General features: G+C 41.3%; 1 protein-coding gene across 1 annotated transcript in view; it reads right to left on the bottom strand.

Annotated features, from left to right (window-relative positions):
* ARID1B (AT-rich interaction domain 1B) overlaps window positions 1-23,869 on the bottom strand; it is a 514,902-nt gene that overhangs the window by 353,436 nt on the left and 137,597 nt on the right. Inside the window, 1 exon segment of the mRNA XM_029057789.2 lies at window positions 21,678-21,827. Coding sequence (XP_028913622.2) covers window positions 21,678-21,827 — 150 coding nt within the window.

Here is a 23,869-nt window from a genome sequence, read left to right as displayed (position 1 = left end):
TGCCACTCCAGGAGTAACGTCTTTCCTCCTCCACCCGTTGCTCAGGTCAGGTTCCCAGGAAGGGACCTATAAGCTGAGAGGACACAGCAAGGAAATCCAGATCCCAGCAGTAACAGGAAGGCAGTGACCTAGGCAGCGGTGTAAACCTATCCTTATTTGCAAAATAAGGTCCGATGGCTTGCCATGCATGGTTTGAGGGTAGCCTGTGTCAATAACTCAAAAAGGTGAGCACAGAGAACCCCAAAAATGGGCATACCGCAAGAGCCTGAGCACCCCTGTATTAACTGTTTAAAAACTCAGAAAGGCCGGCATATACTTTAAATGGAGGAAAGGGATAAAACCACATGTGGGACATTGAGCAGCTAAGAAACCCCCCACACATAAATGAGCACAGAGTATGGGGCCCCTAACAGGGAAGCACGTTTTGCAAGACATTCTGCCTTGATCCTCTCCTGTCAACTAATCAGTCCAGGAATCTAAAATGGGACTATCCCTGGATTTGGCTCAAACACCTTTGCATCAGGAATGAAGGAAGTCATCTTGATAGGAAGAAACAACAAGACTGGGTAATGGCAAAGAGAAAAACTGTTACTAAAGGAAAGGTTCCCAGCTGCCATTTGTTAGTTAGTACACTGATTCTGGAATGTTTGAAATGTTCCATTTCAATCAATGGTACTTATTTAATGCTTACTGTGTGCAGAGCACTGTACTAAGCCCTTGGGAGAGTACAATACTTGGGAGAGGAGAAGCAGCGTGGCTCAGTGGAAAGAGCACGGGCTTTGGAGTCAGAGGTCATGAGTTCGAATACCGGCTCTGCCACTAGTCAGCTGTGTGACTGTGGGCAAGTCACTTCACTTCTCTGTGCCCCAGCTCCCTCATCTGTAAAATGGGGATGAAGACTGTGAGCCCCACGTGGGACAACCTGATTCCCCTGTGTCTACCCCAGCGCTTAGAACGGTGCTCGGCACATGGTAAGCGCTTAACAAATACCAACATTATTATTATTACAATACAATAGAGTTGGTAGACATGTTCCCTGACCACAACATTCCATTCGCAACACCCCACTCCCTGTTAATTTTATTTTTAAGTAAGCAATTTTAAATAATGAGAGAAAAGTTGACCTGAAGCAATCTACTACTACTAGCTACTAGCACCTGGGATGACCCTCAATGGAAATAAATTAGGTCACAGACATCCTTTCTTTAAGAAATACTAGAAAATTATTCTTGGGCTTTCCTAGGATACATTTCCTGCATTCTAAAAAGTATGCCGATTCAGCCAGGAATGTTCTCTATGGGTAGATAGAAACTATAACGTACCTGAAACGGGTAGGAAACAGCAAGAGAACATTTCAAAACATGGAAACAATGTTACAGACCTTATATCCACTGACACACAAAAATACATACAAAAAGCTATTTGCATACTCCTTCAAACTGATTTCTAAAATATACATTAAATGCTTGAATTTTTTCCCAGGGAGAGGTGGTTGTCAATTAGTTGTCTGCAGAAAAGCAGCATGGCCTAGTGAATACAGGACAGGCCTGGGAGTCAGATGACCTATATTTTAATCCTGGCTCTGCTACTTCTTTGTTGTGCAACTATGGACAAGTTTTATTTATTTAGCATTTTATAACTGAATTTCTTAAAGGCTTACTATGTTCCAGGCACTGTACTAAGCACTGGGGTAGATGCAAGTTTATCAGGTTGGACAGAGTCCCTGGCCCACGTGAGGCTCACTGTCTTAATCCCCATTTTACAGATGAGGTAACTGAGGCACAGAGACGTGAAGTGAATTGTCCAAGGTCACACAACAGACAAGTGGCAGAGCCAGAATTAGAACATAGGTACTTCTAACTCCAAGCCCTAGCTCTATCCACTCCATGCTGTTTCTTTTACGTCACTTTAACTTCTCTATACCTGGGTTCCCTCAACCTTAACATGGGGATTAAGACTGTGAACCCTATGTGGGACAACCTGATTACCTTGTATCTACCCCATTGTTTATAACAGTTTGGCACGTAGTAAGCGCTTAACAAATACTGTTATTGTTATTATTATTAAGCATTTACTATGTGCCAGGCACTGTTCTAAGCACTGGGGTAGATACAAGGTAATCAGGTTGTCCCACGTGGGGCTCACAGTCTTTATCCCCATGTTAAGGATGAGGGAACTGAGGTATAGAGAAGTTAAGTGGCTTGCCCAGTGTCACAAAGCAAACAAGTGGCAGAGCAGGGATTAGAACTCATGATCTCTGACTCCCAGCTTGTGCTCTTTCCACTAAGCCACTAAGCTTAACAGATGCCATTAAAAAAAAGAATCTAACTAAAGTGGGGGATCAGCACCTCTTTCTGCTCAACCTCTTCCATATCATCCTCCTCTATCTTACCAAACCCAATGTTGCAGGCCTAAACACATTCACACTTTCTCACCTGTCTCCAGAAATACATGCCTAATCTCCTTTAGGTAAAGGATATTTTATATTTCTGGAGGTTCCCTAGGTGCCTATTACAACGGTCTTCAATACAGCAGGGGTCATTAAGACTATAGGCAATGTGATTCATTCATTCATTTGTATTTATTGAGCACTAATTGATTGCAGAGCACTATACTAGGTGCTTGGGAAGAGTACCACAAAACAATAAACAGGCACACTCCCTGCCCACAACAAGCTTACAGCCTAGAGATGAGCATTACTAGATCAGACTCCATGGCCCATCCAGCCCAGTATTGTGAGACCAACTTCATTCACTCTATTGTATTTATTGGATGCTTACAGTGTGCAAAGCACTGTACTAAGCGCTTGGAAGAATACAATATAAAGACAGACACATTCCTGCCCACAACGAGCTCACAGTCTAGAGAAGCAACAGCAGCAAAAGGAGCATTGAGGAGGCAAAATTTGTTCTCCTTGAATACCTACAATGAAATTCCAAAATGTGGTATTTCTTGGCATTGGGTAGGTTTATGCTGCTGAGTGGTAGGTGCCGGTGAGCAGAGCTGAGCCTGGTACTGGTTTCTGAGTGTATCTTCTGCCCATGTGCTAGACTTGGATCCCAGTCAGTTAAAACCTCAAGGCTGAACAATCCATCAGTCGATTAATAAATATTTACTGAGTGCCTAACCGTGTCTAGAGCACTAGGCTAAGTGCTGTGGATTGATGGCTCCATAGAATAGGTACCAACATAACATACTGCCCAATCATGGAGAGAGAGATAAAAAAAAGATTCAACTATCTGAAGAAGACCATTTGGTGCGATGACAAATGGCCAATGCGACAATAGGGGCACAATTCCACTCCCTTCTGCATCACCCAGACTTGTTCCCTTCATTCATCCTCCTGCCCAACCCCACAGCATAAATATATATATACACACATATACATATGTGTATATGAATATATATACTTCTATAATTTATGTATATTAATTTGCTCCCTCTACCCCCACCTTCACCTCTCCGCAGCTAAACCCTCTTCTCCCCCTTTTCCCTCTGCTCCTCCCCCTTCCCGTCCCATCCCCTCAGCACTGTACTCGTCTGCTCAACTGTATATATCTTCATTATCCTATTTATTATGTTTGTCTCCCTCTGTAGACTGTGAGCTCATTATGGGCAAGGACTGTGTTTCTTGTTGTATTCTCCCAAGCGCTTAATCTTTTACACATAGTAAACACTCAATAAATATGACAATGAATGAACAATTGAGAAGCAGTGTGGCCTAATGCATAAAAAACAGGCCTGGGAGTCAGAAGAACCTGGGTTCTAATCCCAGCTCCACCACCTGCCTGCTGTGTGAGCTTGGGTTAGTCACTTAACTGCTCTGTGCTTCAATTACCTCATTTGTAAAATGGGGATTATGACTGTGAGCCTCATGGGAGATGTGGGCTGTGTCCAGCCTGATTAGCTTCTATCTACCCCAGGGCTTAGTAAATGGTGGTATTTGTTAAGCACTTACTATTGCAAAGCACTGTTCTAAGCGCTGGGGGATACAAGGTGATCAGGTTGTCCCACGTGGGGCTCACAGTTTTAATCCCCATTTTACAGATGAGGTAACTGTGGCACAGAGAAGTGAAGTGACTTGCCCAAAGTCACAAAGCTGGCAAGCGGGGGAGCTGGGCTTAGAACCCATGACCTCTGACTCCCAAGCCTGGGCTCTTTCCACTGAGCTACGCTATTTAGTACAGTAGCTGGCACATAGTAAGTGCTTAATAAATACCATTAAAAAAATTATCCATGCCAAATGAGACAACAAAGATGTGCTGGCGCTTTACCTTTTAAAGGGCTGTCCCTAACTATTACAGCCATTACCTAGAAGCAATACACAATGACAAATGGCAAATCAGAATCACCACCAATGAGATCCTAAAATCTAGTCTACAATAGAATATCCTCAGTGACACAGCTGAACTATATAGGTAATGTGAAGCGAATGGATGAAAGTAGACTACCCAAACAGGTGCTGTTTGGAAAGCTGAAGTGAAGGGTTCGCAACCAGGGTGGGCAGGACATACCATTTAATCACTATGTGATGCAGTCTCAAACATAGTAAAGCAGCAATCCACTCAGGCACAATAGCAGAGAGAGACTAGGCTGGCATGAGGCACTCGTAATACAGATTTCTCTCCTAGGACAGAGATTTTAGGAAGATCGGGATGACAAGAGGGAATCTAAAAACAGTGTCGGGTATTGCAAATTGTAAAACCATCTGCAGAGCAAAGACTATCTTTACACACACTCGCAGCATGGAATGAACTGTTCATTACCCACTGTACCTACTGCTCTTTCTTAGAACATTCACAAACATGTATAAAATGTTCATCATTTGTAAGTATCTTCCATCACACAGGTCAACTCTTTTTACACATGCACACATATAGATGTGTGTGTGTGTATCTCTCTCTATATTTATATATATATATATATATTTATAAATGAATAGACAGCTGATTCCAGCACAGATCTGAGTGCTAAGTACTACTGTATAAACCCACTGCTGCTGGGATTCAGCTAAACAAAAAACAAACAAAAAGAAACCCTGCACAAATTATTTGGCAGTATTTCTCCTTTTGTTTTTTTTATTTCCTTTTTCAACTGATAACAGGGCACTTCAAAACAAGTTTCTTTATTTTTAAAACCAACCTAATAACCAAGAAAGTGCAAGGAGTGCAACCAGCTGATGGATATATGCTATCTTCACTTCTGCATCATGCTGCATGTTAAATGCATGTATATGAATGATATATGTTAAATTCAGGATTTTAATAGAAACAAATGCTACTAATGTTAATTAAAAATAAATCCTTGCAAGAAATCCAAGTAGAGGTGGAGCAGAAAATATTTACAAAAACTTCCGAAGCTAAACTTCCCCAAACATAACGATGACCTGAAGAATCTTTTATTTCTCTATTGTTACTATTATGAAGTTAATATAAAGGCCCTGGTAAAATACAAAAGAGCTGAAACTGGCCATATGACTCTTGTAATTGATGAGACCACCAAAGCACATAAACAACTTGAAAGTGCTTACTGTGTACAGAACACTGTATTAAACACTTGGGAGAGTACAACAAAATTAGCAGATACATTTCCTGCCCATAACAAGCTTACAGTCTTGAGAGGGAGACACACATTAATAAAGAAAAATGAGCAAAAGATAGATGACAACATACTAATCTGCTCAGGACTTTTTTTTCTTTATTCTTTTTGCCATAACCTTATTTGATTAGCTCTCAGCACTTACAAAAAATAATGTCTCTGATCTGTATGTGCAGTCTGATTTTAGGAGGCTAATTCCATGAATTATGACTTTGTTTAGCAATGAAGACAATGAATCAAGTCTAGGGCTGGAAAAGTTTTAAAAATGGCTGCTGACCAAATAAATTGATATTTATTGGTAGTTTTGAGGTCAGGGAGGTCCTCTGCAGGTACATTCTTTCCACTCACTAACCCACAACCCTGGCAACCTCAAACCTACTGTTCCACTGATGTCTCCTGAGCTTGCCCAATCAATGGTATTTTATTGAGTACTTATTATGTGCAGGGCACTTGGGAGAGTACAATACATCAGAGTTAATAATAATTGTGGTATTTAAGTGCTTACTATGTGCCAAGCACTGTTCTGAGCACTGGGGAAGATATCATCAAGTCAAAAAACAGTCCCTGTCCTATGTAGGGCTCACAAATCTAAGTAGTGGGAAGAACAGGTCTTTTACAGATGAGGTAACTGAGGCACAGGGAAGTTAAGTGACTTGCCCAAGGTCACACAGCAGACAAGTGATGGAGCTGGGATTAGAACCCAGGTCTTCTAACTCCCAAACTTTCATCACTGTCCATAAAGGGCTTGCAGTCTAGAGGGGGAGATTGACATTAAAAAAAATTACAGATAGGGGAAATGAGAAAGTATAGGGCTAGGTATATAGGCGTTGTTGGGCTAGGGTGGGTTTTATATTATGTACAAATCCAGTGCATATAGGCGATGAAGAAAGGAAAACAAATAGGGAAATGTGGGGTTAATCGGGGAAGGCCTCTTGCAGGAGATGTGATTTACTAGGGCTTTTAAAGTAGGGAGAGTGGTTGTCTGTCATGCGGAAGCGGAAGGATTTTCAGGTCAGATGAAGGATGGGAGCAAGGGTTCAGCGGTGAGACAGAAAAGATCAAGTACAGTGAGTAGGTTAGCTGCCAAGTCAGGAAGTCAGGAGCCATCTTCAGGGAAGCAACTTAAATGGGGGACCCAGCTCCTTCTGTCTGTGCCTGTCCTCTAATGGGAGATGTGTGTAGCTAGAACCTGCTGGCTTTTGAAAAGGTAGATTTCTGTCTGTCAGACACTGATCATAAAGCATGTGACCTCCCTGAAACTCACTTCACTCCATACTCCACTCTGATTCAGCGTTGGATGGGTAGCCATGGGAGGTTCGTGAGAAATGTGCACAACAATTTTTTCAGAATAAAGATACACGCAGCAAAAGTCTGACCATCCGCTTTCAAGGCATTCATTCGGTCAGCTTTCTTCCTGTCTTCCTAGTCTCCCTGCTCTCCCACTAAAAACCTGCCTCTAAACTTGGCTCTAGTATCAGAACATGCTTACTGTGCCCCGCTCTCATCTCTTTTGCCATTAACCCCTTGCTTCTGTCTTCTCTCCTGCCTGGAAAGCCCTACTAAAATCACATCTCCTCCAGGAAGGCTTCCTTGAATAATTTCTCATCTCCCTACCCTATTTTCTCTCTCCAACTGTGTCATCTATACACTTCAGTCTGAAACCCCTATGTACTTAGATACTCACTTGCCTCCCCTTGTCCACAGCATTTGTGGACATATCTCTAGATTGTAAGCTCATCGTGGTCGGGGAATGTGTTTACCAATTCTGTTGTATTGCATTCTTCTAAGCCCTTAGTATTGTGCTCTGCACATAGTAAGCTGTCAATAAATACCATTGATTAATGGATCTTTATACTCAGTTGCTTTTCCTACCGGTAATTTATTTTACTGTCTTATCTTGCCCTACTATATTACCCTTGAAGGCAGGGATCAGGTCTACTAATTCTGGTGTACTCTCTGAAGCACTTAGGACAGTACTCTACCAACAATAAGTGCTCAAAAAGTACCATTATTCGATTGACACAAAGTAGGCATTTGATGCAACTATAAAAAGCGAAACTGGAATATCTAAAAATCTCAATGTGGCACAACTGATTTAGGTCCACAGTGTTCAATGGCTATAAATTTTGAATCCTATACCCAAAGACACTCCTCAGAGATCTCTCATGGGCTTCTTTCCCTTCCTCAAATTACAGTGTGATTAATATGAAATTTCCCTTGTAGATGCCAAAAGGGCTCTTTAAACTATAGCAAAATGTTTTAACAATCACTGAAAATCTAGAATTGAAGTGTAGAGGCAAAGTTGAGAAGGCTAACCAAGTATTCAACTATGATCTGAAGGTCTGATTAGTAATCTTTAAAACAAAATCATTTTTATCTGTCTTTATTCCAATAGTTTTATTATGTTAATTAATAGACTCCTATGTTAATATCTGAATGGTAAGCAATTAATGGCACTGAAGTATAAATTGCCTTGTCTGTACATGCAGCAAAAGCTTATAAACCAAATGCAATTCTATCACTTTGGTGATTTAACACAGCTTTTGTAAGGTTAATTTTCCAAGTGGCCTCAGAATTAGATGTCATTTTAATCAACCTTGTGTGATTTAAATACTGAGAGACATGGTTTCAAGCTTGACAATAACAATAAGAAAATATTAAGCCTAAATGGACCCAATCCAAAATTTTCAACAATTTCCAAGCACTTTTATTTATTTATCTTGGGTGACAAAACAGCAGAAGTATTAATTCAGTGAATATATTTTCACTGCATTTTAAACTTGCAAGTTTTCTTCTAAGTTAAACTGGTTAACTCCTTGATGGATTGCATTCATTTTATTTTGGTTGCTAAAGGGACAGGATCCTCTCCTGGGCGGCGGAATTCCTACACTCATCTTCTCTTGCACACTTCCAACCCTCCTTTCTATTCCCCACAATGATGATTCTCCATGGAATACTAAATCACCGACCATTGGTTTCACAGAAATTACTTTCTACAAATGCTAATCAACAACCATCTTCAGATGTCAGTGGAAAGCTGGTTAAGGGAACAAAGCCTAGGAGATAACTAAACCAACTGGTTACTTGCACAAATTTAAATTTGGGATCACACTTGCAAAACACTGCAAAACAGTGTACTAAACTCTGGGATTAATATACTATAAGCAGAGTAGACACAGTCCCAGTCCCACACGGGACTCACTCAGAGTTTCAGGTAAGGAGAATAGGTATTTTATCCCCATTTTAGAAATGAGGTAAATGAGGCACAGAGCTGTTAAGAGACTTGCCCAAGGCCACATAACAGGCAAATGATGGAGCTGGGATTAAAACCCAGATCCTCTGACTCTCAGGCCTCTGTTCTATCCACTAGTCCATGCTACTTTTCTTATCTTTTTCTAAAACCACAGAAACATCTTGAACTTTACTCTTACAAGCATGAAAAGAGAGGAAACTAAAAAAAAATGTAAGGACTGAAAAGTTATCATCACTGGTATCACTTCGAGTTTCAGAAATGTGCTCCCTCGAATTACTTCCAACTTGTTCAACTAGAGTTAGAGATTGGAATTTCTTGTCAATACAAACTTTAAAAAAAGCAAAGAGATGAGTTGCTCTGGTTATGAAAGCAGCAGTGAAGATCATATAACTTGCCATAAGAAAAGCTTCATTTCAATTCCTTGTCACTGGGAAGGAAGGTAGAATGGTGAGGTTGCATTGTGACCCAGTCTTAGATTGTGAGCCCTTGTGGGCCAGAGATTGTGTCCAACCTAATTACCTATCCACCCCAGCACTTAGAAGAGTGTTTGACACATAGTGAGAGCTTAACAGGCACCATAAAAAACCCAAACCAACACAAACAAAAAAAACCCACTGGGGTTCAGATTGAATTATTCTCCTAGACCTGGCTGACTCAATCCCCTACAGATTTTCTGAACCTGGAAGCCAGCCCACAAAACTTCAGAATGTGACATCTGTTTGATTGCAGGTGTGTGCATGTATGTAAAGTTCCTGGAGAAGTGAGCCACACAATAATTTAATGAATACCAAAATGATATTTATTGAGTGCTTACTGTGCGCTGTGCAGTATACTAAACCCTTGGGAGAGTACGATAAAATAGAGTTAATCAACATAAATTCTGTCCTCAAAACCTAACAGTCTAGTTGGGGAAATGGACATTAAAATAAATTACAGATATAGGAAGTGGCAGAGTATAAGAATATTTACCAAAAGTGCCGTGGGACAGGGGTGGGATGAGTATCAAAGTTCTTAAATGTAATGTGGAGCAATAATCATTGATTACTAGATCATTGTATCTAGGATCTTGGGATAAAAGATGAGAAGGAGGAATGGCAAAGTGGAAGGTAATGTTTCCTTAAAGGAGGGGTAGGAAAGGATAAAGTAATGGGAGTTTACTGGGAAATGAACAGCACTTCATGAACTGTGTGTGTCTGCACATGCCACACTGTGACCCAGAACAGACTAGCAATTGGGCTTCAGAAAAGCAGAGTGGGGCAAAAGCTGAAACTTTAAGAGGACTTCCTATATGAAGACTTTTTTCCTTACCACAGACATAGAGATAATGGCTCTCTAGTGCTGTAGTATCTGAGGTTAGAGATAAGGGGTGCAAAAATTTAAGTACAAAGTAAATTGCTACAAAACAGTCATTACCAAGTAAAAAGAGTTTAAAGAGTTCAAGAATAAAGTATGAAAAAATACAAGCAAGGTAGGAAGCAGCCTATGGTGCCTGACAAATAGAATACCAAGAGACTGGACAGTAAATGTTCCTTTGCCACACACTGGGAAAGAATTCAACAAGCAGCCCTGCCACACTTGTTATCACCTGAAACAGCCCATCTAATGAAATTAAATATGAATATTCTCAACTTGAAGTTATCTCTTTTTGCAATACAGTCATTACGCAAGGAGAAATGCAATTAGTGAAGACTCCAGCCAGGCTGAATAGCATAAAAATAGACTGTAGCCAATGTGAATGGGGTCTAAATTATCGCCTCTCCTTCTCCTCACTCCCCACTCCCCTAAAAATGCTAAATTTCAGCAGGAATACAAAAGTTTTTCTAAATGTTCATGGAAGAAAACAAAACAAACTCAGAGGGTTGATGAACTGGACTTGTTTTTACGAATGTACTTAATATAGCCTTTCATTTTTTCTATAGTCTATAGACGCACCCCTTAACGTTCTTAAATAAGCTTTAATTATGAGTAATTCTGCAATAATTTTTTCTTGTCATGCATAAAGTGCCTTATGTACATCTCCTAAATTCTTACACCGTCACAAAGAGATAAACCCAACTAAGCAAAACCTATACCTATTTCTCATCTACTTTACAGCCCCCAGAACACTGCTGGAATAGGATTGCTGTATTTATTTAATTTGCTTTTTTTTCCACATCTGAACCACCGTGGCATAGTGGATAGAGTATGGGCCCAGGAGTCAGAAGGACCTGGGATCTAAACCTGGCTTCGCCACTTTCTGCTGTGTGACCTTAGGCAAGTCACTTCACTTCTCTGTGTCTCCTTTCCCTCACCTGTAAAATGGGGATTAAGACTGTAAATTCTATGTGGGATAGAGGCTGTGTATTATCTCGTATCTACCCCAGCGCTTAAAACAGTGCCTGGCACTTACTAAGCACTTATGATTTTTATCTCCACAATCTTTTCCTTTTTTTCATGAGCTTTTTTGAACTTTTCAAGAAAAATAGACTAGCCCAGAAACTATGGAATCAGCATTAAAACAAGTTATTATTATCATCAGTAATGATCATAATTGTGGTATGTGTGAAGTGATTACTATGTGCAAAGAACTGTACTAAATATTGAAGTAAATACAAGATAAGCAAATCAGATGCAGTCCTTATCTCACTGTCTTTAGGGGAGGGAGAACAAATTAAAACCCAAGCATTCAACTCCTGAACCTTGAAGTGATTTCTTGCCCGAAACAAACTTGGCTGCTACCATCATCAAAGATTACTAAAGTGCAATCAATGTCCCCCAAGGAAAAGAGGTTGTTGGTCTCATCTCTGGAAACTCATTGTTGACTGTTATCTCAAACCATTGGTAGTCAATCAATCATATTTATTAAGCACTTGGAAGAGTAAAACAGTTAGTAGTCCTGATCCCTGCCCCGCCCCCCACAATTATATAATTTAGAGAGGGATACAGATACTAAAATAAATGAGTGTCTTAACTGTGGGGGAAGTAAAAGAATTTATAGATAATATGCATAAGTGTAAGTGCCATGAGGAGAGGGATGGGGTGAGTACCTGCACTCTTGTGTGGCTCAGTGGAAAGAGCCCAGGCTTGGGAGTCAAAGGTTGTGGGTTCTAATCCCAGATCCGCCACTTGTCAGCTGCGTGACTTTGGGCAAGTCACTTGACTTCTGTGGGCCTCAGTTACCTCATCTGTAAAATGGGGATTAAGACTGTGAGCCCCACATGGGACAACCTGATCACCTTTTATCCCCCCAGTGCTTAGAACAGTGCTTTGCACATATTAAGCACTGAAATGCCTTAATTATTATTATTATTAGGAAGTAAGGACTCCAGTATATAGGTGAGGAAGCAGGTGGAGAAATCGGAAAGGGAAATGAGAGATTAGTCAGGGAGGGCTCCCTGAAAGAGATGTGATTTTAGTAAGGATTTGAAGAGGAGGGAGGAGTATAGCTGTCTGCCGGATATGAAGGGGGAGGAAGGGAGTGAGCAAGAGATCGAAAGAAAGAGACATGAAAACAAGGCACACTTAGTGAGCTGGTATTCCAGGGACAATGTGCATGGCCTGGCTGGCAATGGGTGAGGGGTTAGAGTAAGTGGGGGGTAAGTGGGGGGTGGGGCAGGGAACGAGTTGTCTGGGTCCCTTGCGTCCACAGATGCTTGTTGTGAAGAAAGATGGGCAACCACTGGAGGTTGTTGAGGAATGGGGAGATGTTTGCAGAACAGTTTTATTTTAGAAAAATGATCCAGGCAGCAGAGTGAAGTACAAACTGGAGAGGGGAGGGTTTGGAGGCGGTGAGGAGGCTGAAGAAGTAATCGAGTCGGGATTTGGTGAATGCCTGGACCAATGTGGTGGCAGCTCAGATGGAAAGGAGGAACAGTTTCTTGAAACGTTCCCAAGAATTCTTGTCCACGTCCTGCCTCTGGCCTGGAACGCCTCCCCTCTTCACATCTGACAGACGATTACTCTCCCTACCTTCAAAGCCTTACTGAAGGCACATCTCCTCTAAAAGGCCTTCCCTAAGTCCTCCTTTCCTCTTCTCCCAGTCATTTCTGTGTCCCCCTGACTTGCTCCCTATATTCATCCCCCCTCCCAGCCCCACAGCATGTATGTACATATCTGTAATTCATTTATATTATTGTCTGTTTCCCCCTCTGGACTGTAAGCTCATTGTGGGTAAGGAATGTGTCTGTTAGGTTGCTATATTATACTTCCCCAAGTGCTTAGTACAGTGCTCTACACACATTACGTGCTCCATAAAGACAATTGAATGACTGAGAGAATCAGCAGGATTTCATTGCTGACTGCATAAGCGGGTAGAACAAGAGAGACGAGTTGAGGATAATGCCAAGTCAAAAAGCCAATCAAATCTCTGGCACCCTCAAGAAGGTCAGAGAAAGCATGCCACCTTGCCAGGAAAAGCTAGACATTTAATACTGATCCCAGACAATGAACCTGCCTTGTTCTAATAGTTTCATCCAGTGAGGTTTTCCACCTAAACTGAAACTACACTTGCATATAAAAAACCTTTAATACAGCTCTGTATCCGGAATACTACCTGGAATCTGGATCACTGCACTTTAGGAAGGATACAGCGTGGCCTAGTGGATAGAGCACAGGTCTGGGAATCTAAAGGATCAGGGTTCTAATCCCGGCTCTGTCACTCATCTGCTGTGTGACTTTGGGCAAGTCACTTCACTTCTCTGAGCCTCAGTTCCCTCATCTATAAAATGGTAATTAAGATAGTGAGCCCCTGTGGATTGTGTGCCATCTGACTGTCTTGTACCTACCCTAAAGCTTAGTATAGTGCTTGACACACAGTAAGCGCTTAAACACCAAAAAAAGAAAAAAAAGTATAGAGAGAAAAAAAAAATCAACGTGCGGATGGAAGGCCAACTGAAGTACTTTAGACTTTTTCTTCTCAAAAGACAAACATAGGCTGGACAGGACTGAGAGTTTATATAATCCCATGAACAAAATGACACAACTGCTGTTCGACAGACCGCCATAGGGTGCCCCTAATCCTATAAAAATCTATTAATGCATGGATAAGAAGTTCATAATGAGTGAAAATTTCAGATTATTAAAGGGCTCAAAAGAGGATTTTGAAAGATTCTTGGATAATAGGTCCATGATGGCTTACTGTAAGGAAAAGCCAGCCATAATAGAAAGTACGAGGATGGATGTCATGGATGGCAACTGTCACTGCAATCCTAAATGCACCCCTGGATGCCACCGTTGGGAGACAAAGCACAGAGTTGAAGGGATCACTGGTCTAACCCAGTAAGGATTTTTTTCATGTTTCTATTTCCTATTCTGCTTGAGGGCCCAGAAATCATGTTAGCTTGTCAAAGCAAAAAGTCAGTCAAACCCACTGGCAAAAAGTACTCATGAGAAAATAATCCAATGGAAAATAATTATCATTTAGGCAATCCAGTGTAGTGGCAATGACGTTATAATCATTTACCCATACCATGGCTTTCAAATGACAACATTAATATTAACAGTATTATGGGCATAAAATATCATTTGGTTTAAAGGAGTCCCAAACAATTCTAAGAATAAGTTCGAAATTCATTTTAAAGAAAATAAAACTGAAGTGATTCTCTACTACTGGCTAAAGGCTTTTCTTGCTTCTATATATAAAAATGTTTTTAATTTGAAAAATAAAATTTGGATGTATTTTTTTTTTACATAGATATGGTTTCACTTGTGCCACTAAATAGGAGCTCTAAGATACACTAAGATATGCCCCCAAGATGTTTTGCTAAAATCATGAAAGTTATTTTAAAGCTTTAAAAGAACAGACCTATAATATGAATGTCAATGCATTACTGAAAATTAAGAAATGCAATTTTTAAAAGTAACTCACAATATCACTTTACCTTCCCAGCTTGTGACATTCTTAATTACAACATCTTTATATCTTAAGTGTGTTCAGGCTTCCCTTGTTCTCCAAGCAAGTACATTCCTGCAAAGTTGTCTAGAACTTATTTTCCTGTCCACTGCCATCACATAATAGCAAAACACTCTTACAGTAGAAAAAATTTCAGCCCCACAACACCACACACCTGGCTCTTATCACTCTCACTGATGACTTGCCTTTTTCTTCCCTTGAAGCAAGGAAGGAGGCAGAAGAGGGAGGGGGATATAATGAGGATAACTCTTTATTCTTTGGGCATCCAAGGGGTGATGAACATGATGGCCTAGGACATCAATGCACAGGGAAGCTTTCAGAAAAAGCTACCCAAGCACCACTGATCTCCCTTCCTAAGATTCAATAAACCAAGTGCCTCATTTCACTTATAGCTGCAGTGAAGCTGATATCCCAGAGATAGGCTGAGGGGAAATAGTTCCATGGCCTCCTCCAAGTCTGGTACAGACCCTCTGAGTAGCTACTTGCTACTTCAGCAGATGACTACAAAACATTCACACATGGTAGAGATTTGGCTAAGGAGGGATGTCTGACAAAGACAAGCATCCAATGTCTTTCTTCTTAATAATAATCCTCAAAGGAAAGCTGATCTCCACGTAAAGGGAGTCTTTGCTCCTAAAGAGATTCTGCAAATCTAGAAAACTGAACTGGGTTAAATAATAATAATAATGGCATTTGCTAAGTGCTTACTATGTGCAAAGCACGGTTCTAAGCACTGGGGTAGGAACAAGTTAATCAGGGTGCCCCAAATACTCACAGACTTCATCCCCATTTTACAGATGAGGGAACTGAGACCCGAGAATTTAAGTGATTTGCCCAAAGTCACACAGCTGACAAGTGGCAGAAGCAGAATTAAAACCCACAACTTCTGACCCCCAAGCCCAGGCTCTTTCCACTAAGCCACGTTATATCCCAATAACACCCAAAACAACATTTAATAAACAATTTAAACTATGAATTAGTTGATGTTCCTACACTGGAGATTTAAGAAGTTTAATACTTTACACACATAAAGCAGTTATTTGCTCATACACCATTTCAAGATAATTAACATTGCCAAAAGGAGCAATACTCTGAAGCAGTGGGTATCATTAAAAAAACAAACACCTTGAATGGCAAAAACCAACACTGCATGTGCCAACTGGCAAAATCTAATGATCAATGAAACTATCTGACGGCACAATTTGGGCAAAGCAGCAAAGCATTAACTTCTAATCCCCCTCAGCCACTTATCAGCTGTGTGACTTTGCGCAAGTCACTTCACTTCTCTGTGCCTCAGTTACCTCATCTGTAAAATGGGGATTAAGACTGTGAGCCCCATGTGGGACAACCTGATTACCCTGTATCAACCCCAGTGCTTAGAACAGTGCTCTGCACATAGTAAGCGCTTAGCAAATACCATAATTATTATTATTTAATGGTTTTCACACACAACACCCCTCAAATGCCACTGAAACAGAAATTATGGACATTATATTGTGCTTTCACTATCAGCAGACCCAGCTGCTAGTCTATCCTAAGCCATCCTACTTCCAAATCCATAAAACAGAATTAATGAAAATCAGGTGTAGCCTGCACTAGAATATTTTCCCCAGAAGGCAGAGTCAAGTCACTGGGACCCAATATTGTGAGCTCTCCACAGCCTCTGATTGCTTTACCATTAAATAAGGAGACTGTACAAAGAGATAGGAGTGACCGCACCTTGATGCAAAGAGTTGTGCTCTCACACTGCAATGTTCGCATGAGAAAAGGGGCAGCCACGTGATATTGAGCTAATCAATACTGGAATACTGTCAACAAATCCCAGATTTATTTAGTACAAAATCACCTTCTAAGCGAGACTTAGTGTCCTGCCACTTAAACCTCTATTATGTAGTTTGACATGCGCATCCTAAAGTGTACTTTTACTTCTACACAAGTGCAGTGGCCACTACTTTTATTTCTACTCAACATTAATTTAGGTGAAACAAAATGTAACTAGAAAGACGTCAAAAGGCCTTGAATCTTTATAATTGATATACATGATGTATTCCACATTACCCATTATAACTTAAGAAGAATAACATGCAAGCCCCCAAAATGGGCAAAGCAGTGTGGCTCAGTGGAAAGAGCCCAGGCTTGGGAGTCAGAGTTCATGGGTTCGAATCCCAGCTCTGCCACTTGTCAGCTGTGTGACTGTGGGCAAGTCACAACTTGCCTGTGCCTCAGTTACCTCATCTGTAAATTGGGATTAAGACTGTGAGCCCCACGTGGGACAACCTGATCCACGTGGGACAACCTGATTCCCCTGTGTCTATCCCAGTGCTTAGAACAGTGCTGTGCACATAGTAAGGGCTTAACAAATACCAACAATGTTATTATTATTATGAGAAGCAGCGTGGCTCAGGGGAAAGAGCACGGGTTTGGGAGTCAGAGGTCATGGGTTCTAATCCCAGCTCTGCCACTTGTCAGCTGTGTGGCTGTGGGCAAGTCACTTATCTGTGCCTCAGTTACCTCATCTGTAAAATGGGGATTAAAACTGTGACCCCCACGTGGGACAACCTGATCACTTTGTAGCCCCCAGCGCTTAGAACAGCGATTTGCACATAGTAAGCGCTTAACAAATACCACCATTTGGGAGAAGCAGCGTAGCTCAGTGGAAAGAGCACGGGCTTTGGAGTCAGAGGTCATGGGTTTGAATCCCGGCTCTGCCACTTGTCAGCTGTGTGACTGTGGGCAAGTCACTTCACTTCTCTGTGCCTCAGTTACCTCATCTGTAAAATGGGGATTAAGACTGTGAGCCCCATGTGGGACAACTTGATTCCCCTGTGTCTACCCCAGTGCTTAGAACAGTGCTCTGCACATAGTAAGCACTTAACAAATACCAACATTATTATTATGGAAAGCAGCGTGGCTCAGTGGAAAAGAACCTGGGCTTCGGAATCAGAGGTCATGAGTTCGACTCCCAGTTCTGCCACTTGTCAGCTGTGTGACTGTGGGCAAGTCACTTAACTTCTCTGTGCCTCAGTTACCTCATCTGTAAAATGGAGATTAACTGTAAGCCTCACGTGGGACAACCTGATTACCCTGTATCTACCCCAGTGCTTAGAACAGTGCTCTGCACCTAGTAAGCGCTTAACAAATACCAACATTATTATTTTCTTATTCAATTTTTACCTATCCAAAATACTCCAAAAATAAGGATAGGTGTACAGTTTGGAAAAAAAAACACCCACCCTAACATCCAGAAAAATGAACATATAGAATTTATGGCTGTATCCCTAGGGAAAACATGTTTATTCACCTGTACTGGTAGCTCTTGGAAGATCTCAAATATGCCCTCTAGACTACAAACTTGTCCTCTAAACTGTAAACTCGTTGTGGGGAGGGATCGTATCTACCAACTATTGCACTCTCCCAACAGCTCAGTACAGCACTCTGCTCACAGTAAGCATTCCATAAATACCATTGATTGATAGTATGTCAGATCCTGACATTTGGGAAGACTGCCATTTCTAGGGCTTTACCCTCTCTCAGCATCTGAGCAGGCAGGAGGGAACCAACTGGCATGGTAAATAATCATCTTAACCCTTTGGCCATCTTGAGCCTGGCAAGAATGCTGGTTGCAAGTGAAAAAAATACTCCAGAAGTCAGCCCTGGGGAATTGCCTATGGGGGTGGCAATCATGTACTTTTCATTTTTTCAATAGTATTTATTGAGCACTTACTATGTGCAGAGCACTGTACTAAGCACTTGGAATGTACAATTCGGCAACAGAGAGAGACAATCCCTGCCTAATGACAGGCTTACAGTCTAATGGGGGGAGGCAGACAGCAAAGCAAAACAGAACAAAAACAAGATAACATTATCACAATAAATAGAATCAAGGGGATGTACATCTCATTAACAGAATAAATAGGGTAATAAATAATATATACAAATGAGCACAGTGCTGAGGGGAGGGGTAGGGGGAGGAGTAGGGGGTGGGCTGGGGAAGGGAGGGGAAGCAGAGGCAAAGGGGGTTCTGCTGAGGGGAGGGGAAGGGGGAAGGGGGAGGTGCAGAGGGTGGAGGGGGAGCAGAGGGAAAACAGGGGAACTCAGTCTAGGAAGGCCTCTTGGAAGAGGTGAACTCTCAGTAGGGCTTTCAAGAGGGGAAGAGAGTTAGTTTGGTGGACGTGAGGAGGGAGGGAATTCCAGGACAGCGGTAGGACACGGGCCAGGGCTTGACGGCGGGATAGGCGTGAATGCGGGGACAGTGAGAAGGTGAGCGGCAGAGGAGCGGAGTGTACGGGGTGGGCAGTAGAAAAAGAGAAGCGAGGTTACGTAGGAGGGGGCAAGATGACAGAGAGCTTTGAAGCCAAGAGTGAGGAGTTTTTGTTTCAGGCGGAGGTTGATAGGCAACCACTGGAAGTTTTTAAGAAGGGCAGTGACATGCCCAGAGCGCTTCTGCAGGAAGATGATCCAGGCAGCGGAATGAAGAATAGATTGGACTGGGGAGAGACAGGAAGAAGGGAGATCAGAGAGAAAACTGAAATAATCCAGTCAGGATATTATGAGAACTTGGAATGCCCTCCCTCCTCACCTCCACCAAACTAATTCTCTTCCCCTCTTCAAAACCCTACTTAAAGCTCACCTCCTCCATGAGGCCTTCCCAGACTGAGCTCCCCTTTTCCCTCTGCTCCCTCTGCTCCCCCTCTACCCTCCCTTCACCTCTCCTCAGCTAAACTCTCTTTTCCCCTCTTTCTCTCTGCTCCTCCCCCCTCCCTTCCCCTCCCCTCAGCACTGTACTCGTCCACTCAACTGTATATATTTTCATTACCCTATTTATTTTGTTAATGAGATGTACATCACCTTGATTCTATTTATTTGCTATTGTTTTAATGAGATGTTCATCCCCTTGATTCTATTTATTGCTATTGTTCTTGTCTGTCTCCCCCAATTAGACTGTAAGTCCGTCACAGGGCAGGGACTGTCTCATGTGTTATCGATTTGTACATTCCAAGTGCTTAGTACAGTGCTTTGCACATAGTAAACACTCAATAAATACTATTGAATGAACGAATGTGTGCCAAGCAGTGTTGTAAGCGCTGAGGTAGATACAGGGCTATCAGGTTGGACGCAATCCCTGTCTCACGTGGGGCTCTCAGTTTTAATCCCCATTTTACAGATGAGATAATAGAGGCACAGAAAAGTAATGTGACTTACTCAAGGTCACATAGCACGCAGGAAGTGGAGCCAGGATTAAACCTATGTCCTTCTGATCCCAGGCCCATGTAAGCTTGTTGTGAGGTTAGGGAACATACCTACCAACTCTGTTGTATTCTCCCAAGTGATTAGTACAGTACTCTGCAAACAGTAAGTGCTTAATAAATATCACTGATTGATTGACTGCTTAGATGTCAAATGCTACTGAACAGTTCGGTGTCTCTTGAGAGACTAATTGACAATAACACGAGACACCAAAATGCATAAGGTCCCTTAGTTCCCTATACTTTTCCAGTGGTTTTGATGGATTACACGGAGCCAGCCATAGCTCATGCTTCATCCGCTGATGACACCTAAGACCAGTGGTGAGAAGCAGATACAAGATGGCTGGCTGGAATAGGAGTTTGTAGCCAAGCAACAATTATCTATGGGTGTGCTCTTTTCTGTACTTCACCATGGTCAAAGACACTCAGATCTACAGAATAAACTCTAGTCAGTATTCACAGCCGGGTAGGTAAGAATCAGTAGGAGTTCGGTGAACAAAAGGCCATTTGAGGAAAAAGGAAGTAGATGAGAAGAACAAATGGGGGTCTTTATGGTAGTTGGTACAAAAATTAAATACTCTACCCTTTTACCTGATAATTTCACTTGGTCAAGTACCTATTCCGAGGGCTCCGGTAGTAGAAAAGCAACCGAATCTCCCCAGTTTTCCTTTCTTTGTCTTGCAGACTTCATGACTGACGGAGATCCTTTAACCAGGCCAAATCCCACAGTGAATCCACTCACAAGTAGAATGAGAACACCCGTGCCCTACAGTCTTGTCCTACCTCCATATTTCCAAAGGAGCAAACATACTTTTCAAACTCATTAGCCAGGAATTTAGCCACTTATAGATGCTAAAGCTGTGAGGTGTGAACAAGAGGTGTGGGAAAAGATACCAATGGATTAGTCTTTTTCAGCTCTTATCCTTTAGGAATAGGAATTGGTGGGGGCCACAGGAAGAGAACTCAGTGTCAAGTTAATTTGGCAAGTTCAACAAACATTTAGCAGAACTTGGTATATGCACCCTAGCCAGTGAGTTTTTCACACCGTAGCAGAGTCATTTTAATGCACATACAGCATAGGCATCTGAGCATTTTGTTTAAGAGTCAACAGAGGCAAAAAGGATTACATGATCTACTCCAGGGCCACACCAGGAACAGGATAAATTCACATCAGTTTCCTTGCCCACTTGAGCATATTCAATGCACAGACAATTGACCTAAAATCTGAAGGGTATTTCCAACTCTGCCAATGATTTATGTGACCTTTAATAAGGCATAAACACTCTTTGTCCTCAGTAATACTTCCCATCTATTTACTTTCCACAGACATTGGGAAGCCAAATGAAAATGGAGTTCTCCTTGGAAGTGGAGTAATATACAAAATTAAAGTATAATGGTTATGAAGAAGAATACCACAACCGCCACCACCATCTAACTTGATTTCAGTTGTTGTAGTGGTTTTTAGGAGCCAAAGGACCCCAGCCTTTGTGTTCTTCATTTCAACACAGAGCAAAAAATAAAATTCACCTTACTCAAATTTTCCAGTCTAATCTCACAAGTGTATTAAGTGAAGATGTTAATTTAAAGACGAATTGACCCTACAGCTGTCTTTGATGGATCCTTCTTCCAATTGATGGGGCAGTTTTCATCAGGCAAGGTATGATGTTGCGACATGTGCCATTAGGCTTACCTGCTGGGTTTGGTATCTCTGCTGAGGCTGTGATGGCAAGTACTGAGCCTGGGGTGGCAAGTGCTGAGCCTGTGGCTGTTGGTTGTAATATGGTTGCTGGCCCTGTTGACAGTAGCCACTTACTCCTTGCTGACCATACTGGGGCGGCATCTGTGAGAAGAATCAAATAAAGCAGATATACTGGTCAAAACATGAGGGATTCTGAACAAAAAATTAAAAAAAAAACAAAAAAACAAACAATAGTATTTATTGGGTGCTTACTCTGTGCAAGAGGACTATTCTAAGCATTTGGGAAAGTACAATACAAGAGAAATAGAAGACACGTTCTCCGCCCAAAATGAGCTTACAGACTAGAGTACATAACCAGCCTCTAAAGCCTCAATCCCCTCCATAAGGGATATGTGGTCAGACTCCACAGACACATATTCATACAGAACAACGATCCAGAGGTTTCTTGACAAGAGTAATATGGCAGGGAGAAATAAAGCATTAATTACGTCATTAGATTTCAACGATATGGCATAGAAAAATTAAGAACAATTGGTTCTCCAAGAACATGCTTTCACAACACATTTTAGATTGAACGTGATGGTTGAATTGAGGAAAGTTCTTATGACGATGCCCAACTGCCCAATACAATGTGATGTGTTTGCAAAAGATGCAAGCCTGCAAAACTGAGCACAGGACATTAAGCCACTACACTTTTTCATAATGTGGGATTTTAGGAAAAAATTTGACTGTATTGATAAATTCTTACAAAAGACCCAACCTCGTTCAGCTGACGGTTAAAAATATTTTTACCAAAGACTCTCTACTCCCTTCTGAGCAGGAAGCTAAACTATACAGAAACTTCACTAGTGAAAGATCACAGTAGAGCAGTGGAATGAAACCATTCTAATGCAAGATGGAAAGAAAAATGCTGTTCGGCAAAGCTGACTAACCCGATTTTTACTTCAGGGAACATAGTTTTGTAAAACCTCAAACAACAGGTAGGTTTAAGGCTGCACTCATGTTTCACAGGGGACATATATAGGTTACACTAAAAGTTTAATACACTGATTATATTTTCTAAAGTAACAATCTGCCCCCTTCCCCACTTCCTCCCCCCAAAGGAAGTACTTTTGAAAAATAATTAATCAGGCATAAAATTTCATGGCAGTAACCGTCTCATTTACAACAAAATACTTAAAAAATCTGGGGGATATGCATGTATAAGATCAATATTTAATTATTCAACAATCAGGTCAAGAATGTGCTTTGCATTAAGAAAGGAGTTCCACAAAGATTAACACAATTATTCAAAACAATTGGCTAGGTGAAAAGGAGGAAATATGGAAAAGTAAAGTTTACATCTTCTCTGACCATACCTAGAGAAACGTATTTATAAGTTGTGGCTGCCAAGCCAGTCAAAATAATATGGTCCCAGTGGTTCACAGAAATCCTTATTGTGCTAGCAGAACAGACAAATTCATACTGCAAACCATCTCTTAACAGCACTGTTGAATTCTCTGCTTTTATTTACTTTACAGCTTGATATCTCATAATGAATGTATGTCCTTAGTATGAGCCAAGCCAAAGCATTTCCATAAAACTCCGCATACGAGAGAACTGAACACCAATATAACACATATCCTTCCCGTTCAACACCCATATGTTTTGATTTGATATCTAATACTATATTTCACAACCATCTTTGCAGTTTGATTTGAAGCAGTTAGGATAACACTTTTCCCAGTGTTAAAAAGACTGTAAAGCTCAGACAACACAACTAGCAATTCCCCTGGGAATTGAGCTTTAATATGTTGACTCTCCGGTGTATACAAACATATGCACAATATGGAAGCACTAGTTTTGAAGAAACTTCTCAGGTACTACTTTAGAATAAACATAGAAATAATGTACCTGTTGGAATTTTCCATTAAGAAATTCAATTTAAAACAGGGGGAGAAAGACATTAATATATATGAATAAATTTCAGGTATGTATGTAAGAAGTATCTCTTTAGAGCTCAGGCAGAGTGGTCTCTTTTAGAGGTTTGAGAACTTGAGTTAAGCAAGTAGAGGCTGAATTGATCATCAGTCTGGGAACAGGCTCCAGGAAAGGCAAGCTTCACCTTCAGTCATGGTCCTGCCCAGTGTCACATCTCTCTTCTACTGCCAACCTGACTGGATCTGAAACGATGTATTTTCATT

The sequence above is a fragment of the Ornithorhynchus anatinus genome, chromosome 2 (genome assembly GCF_004115215.2).
Source record: "Ornithorhynchus anatinus isolate Pmale09 chromosome 2, mOrnAna1.pri.v4, whole genome shotgun sequence".
Taxonomy (NCBI): domain Eukaryota; kingdom Metazoa; phylum Chordata; class Mammalia; order Monotremata; family Ornithorhynchidae; genus Ornithorhynchus; species Ornithorhynchus anatinus.
Note: the sequence above shows the minus strand (reverse complement) of the source record. Positions and strands in the feature narration are given on the sequence as shown.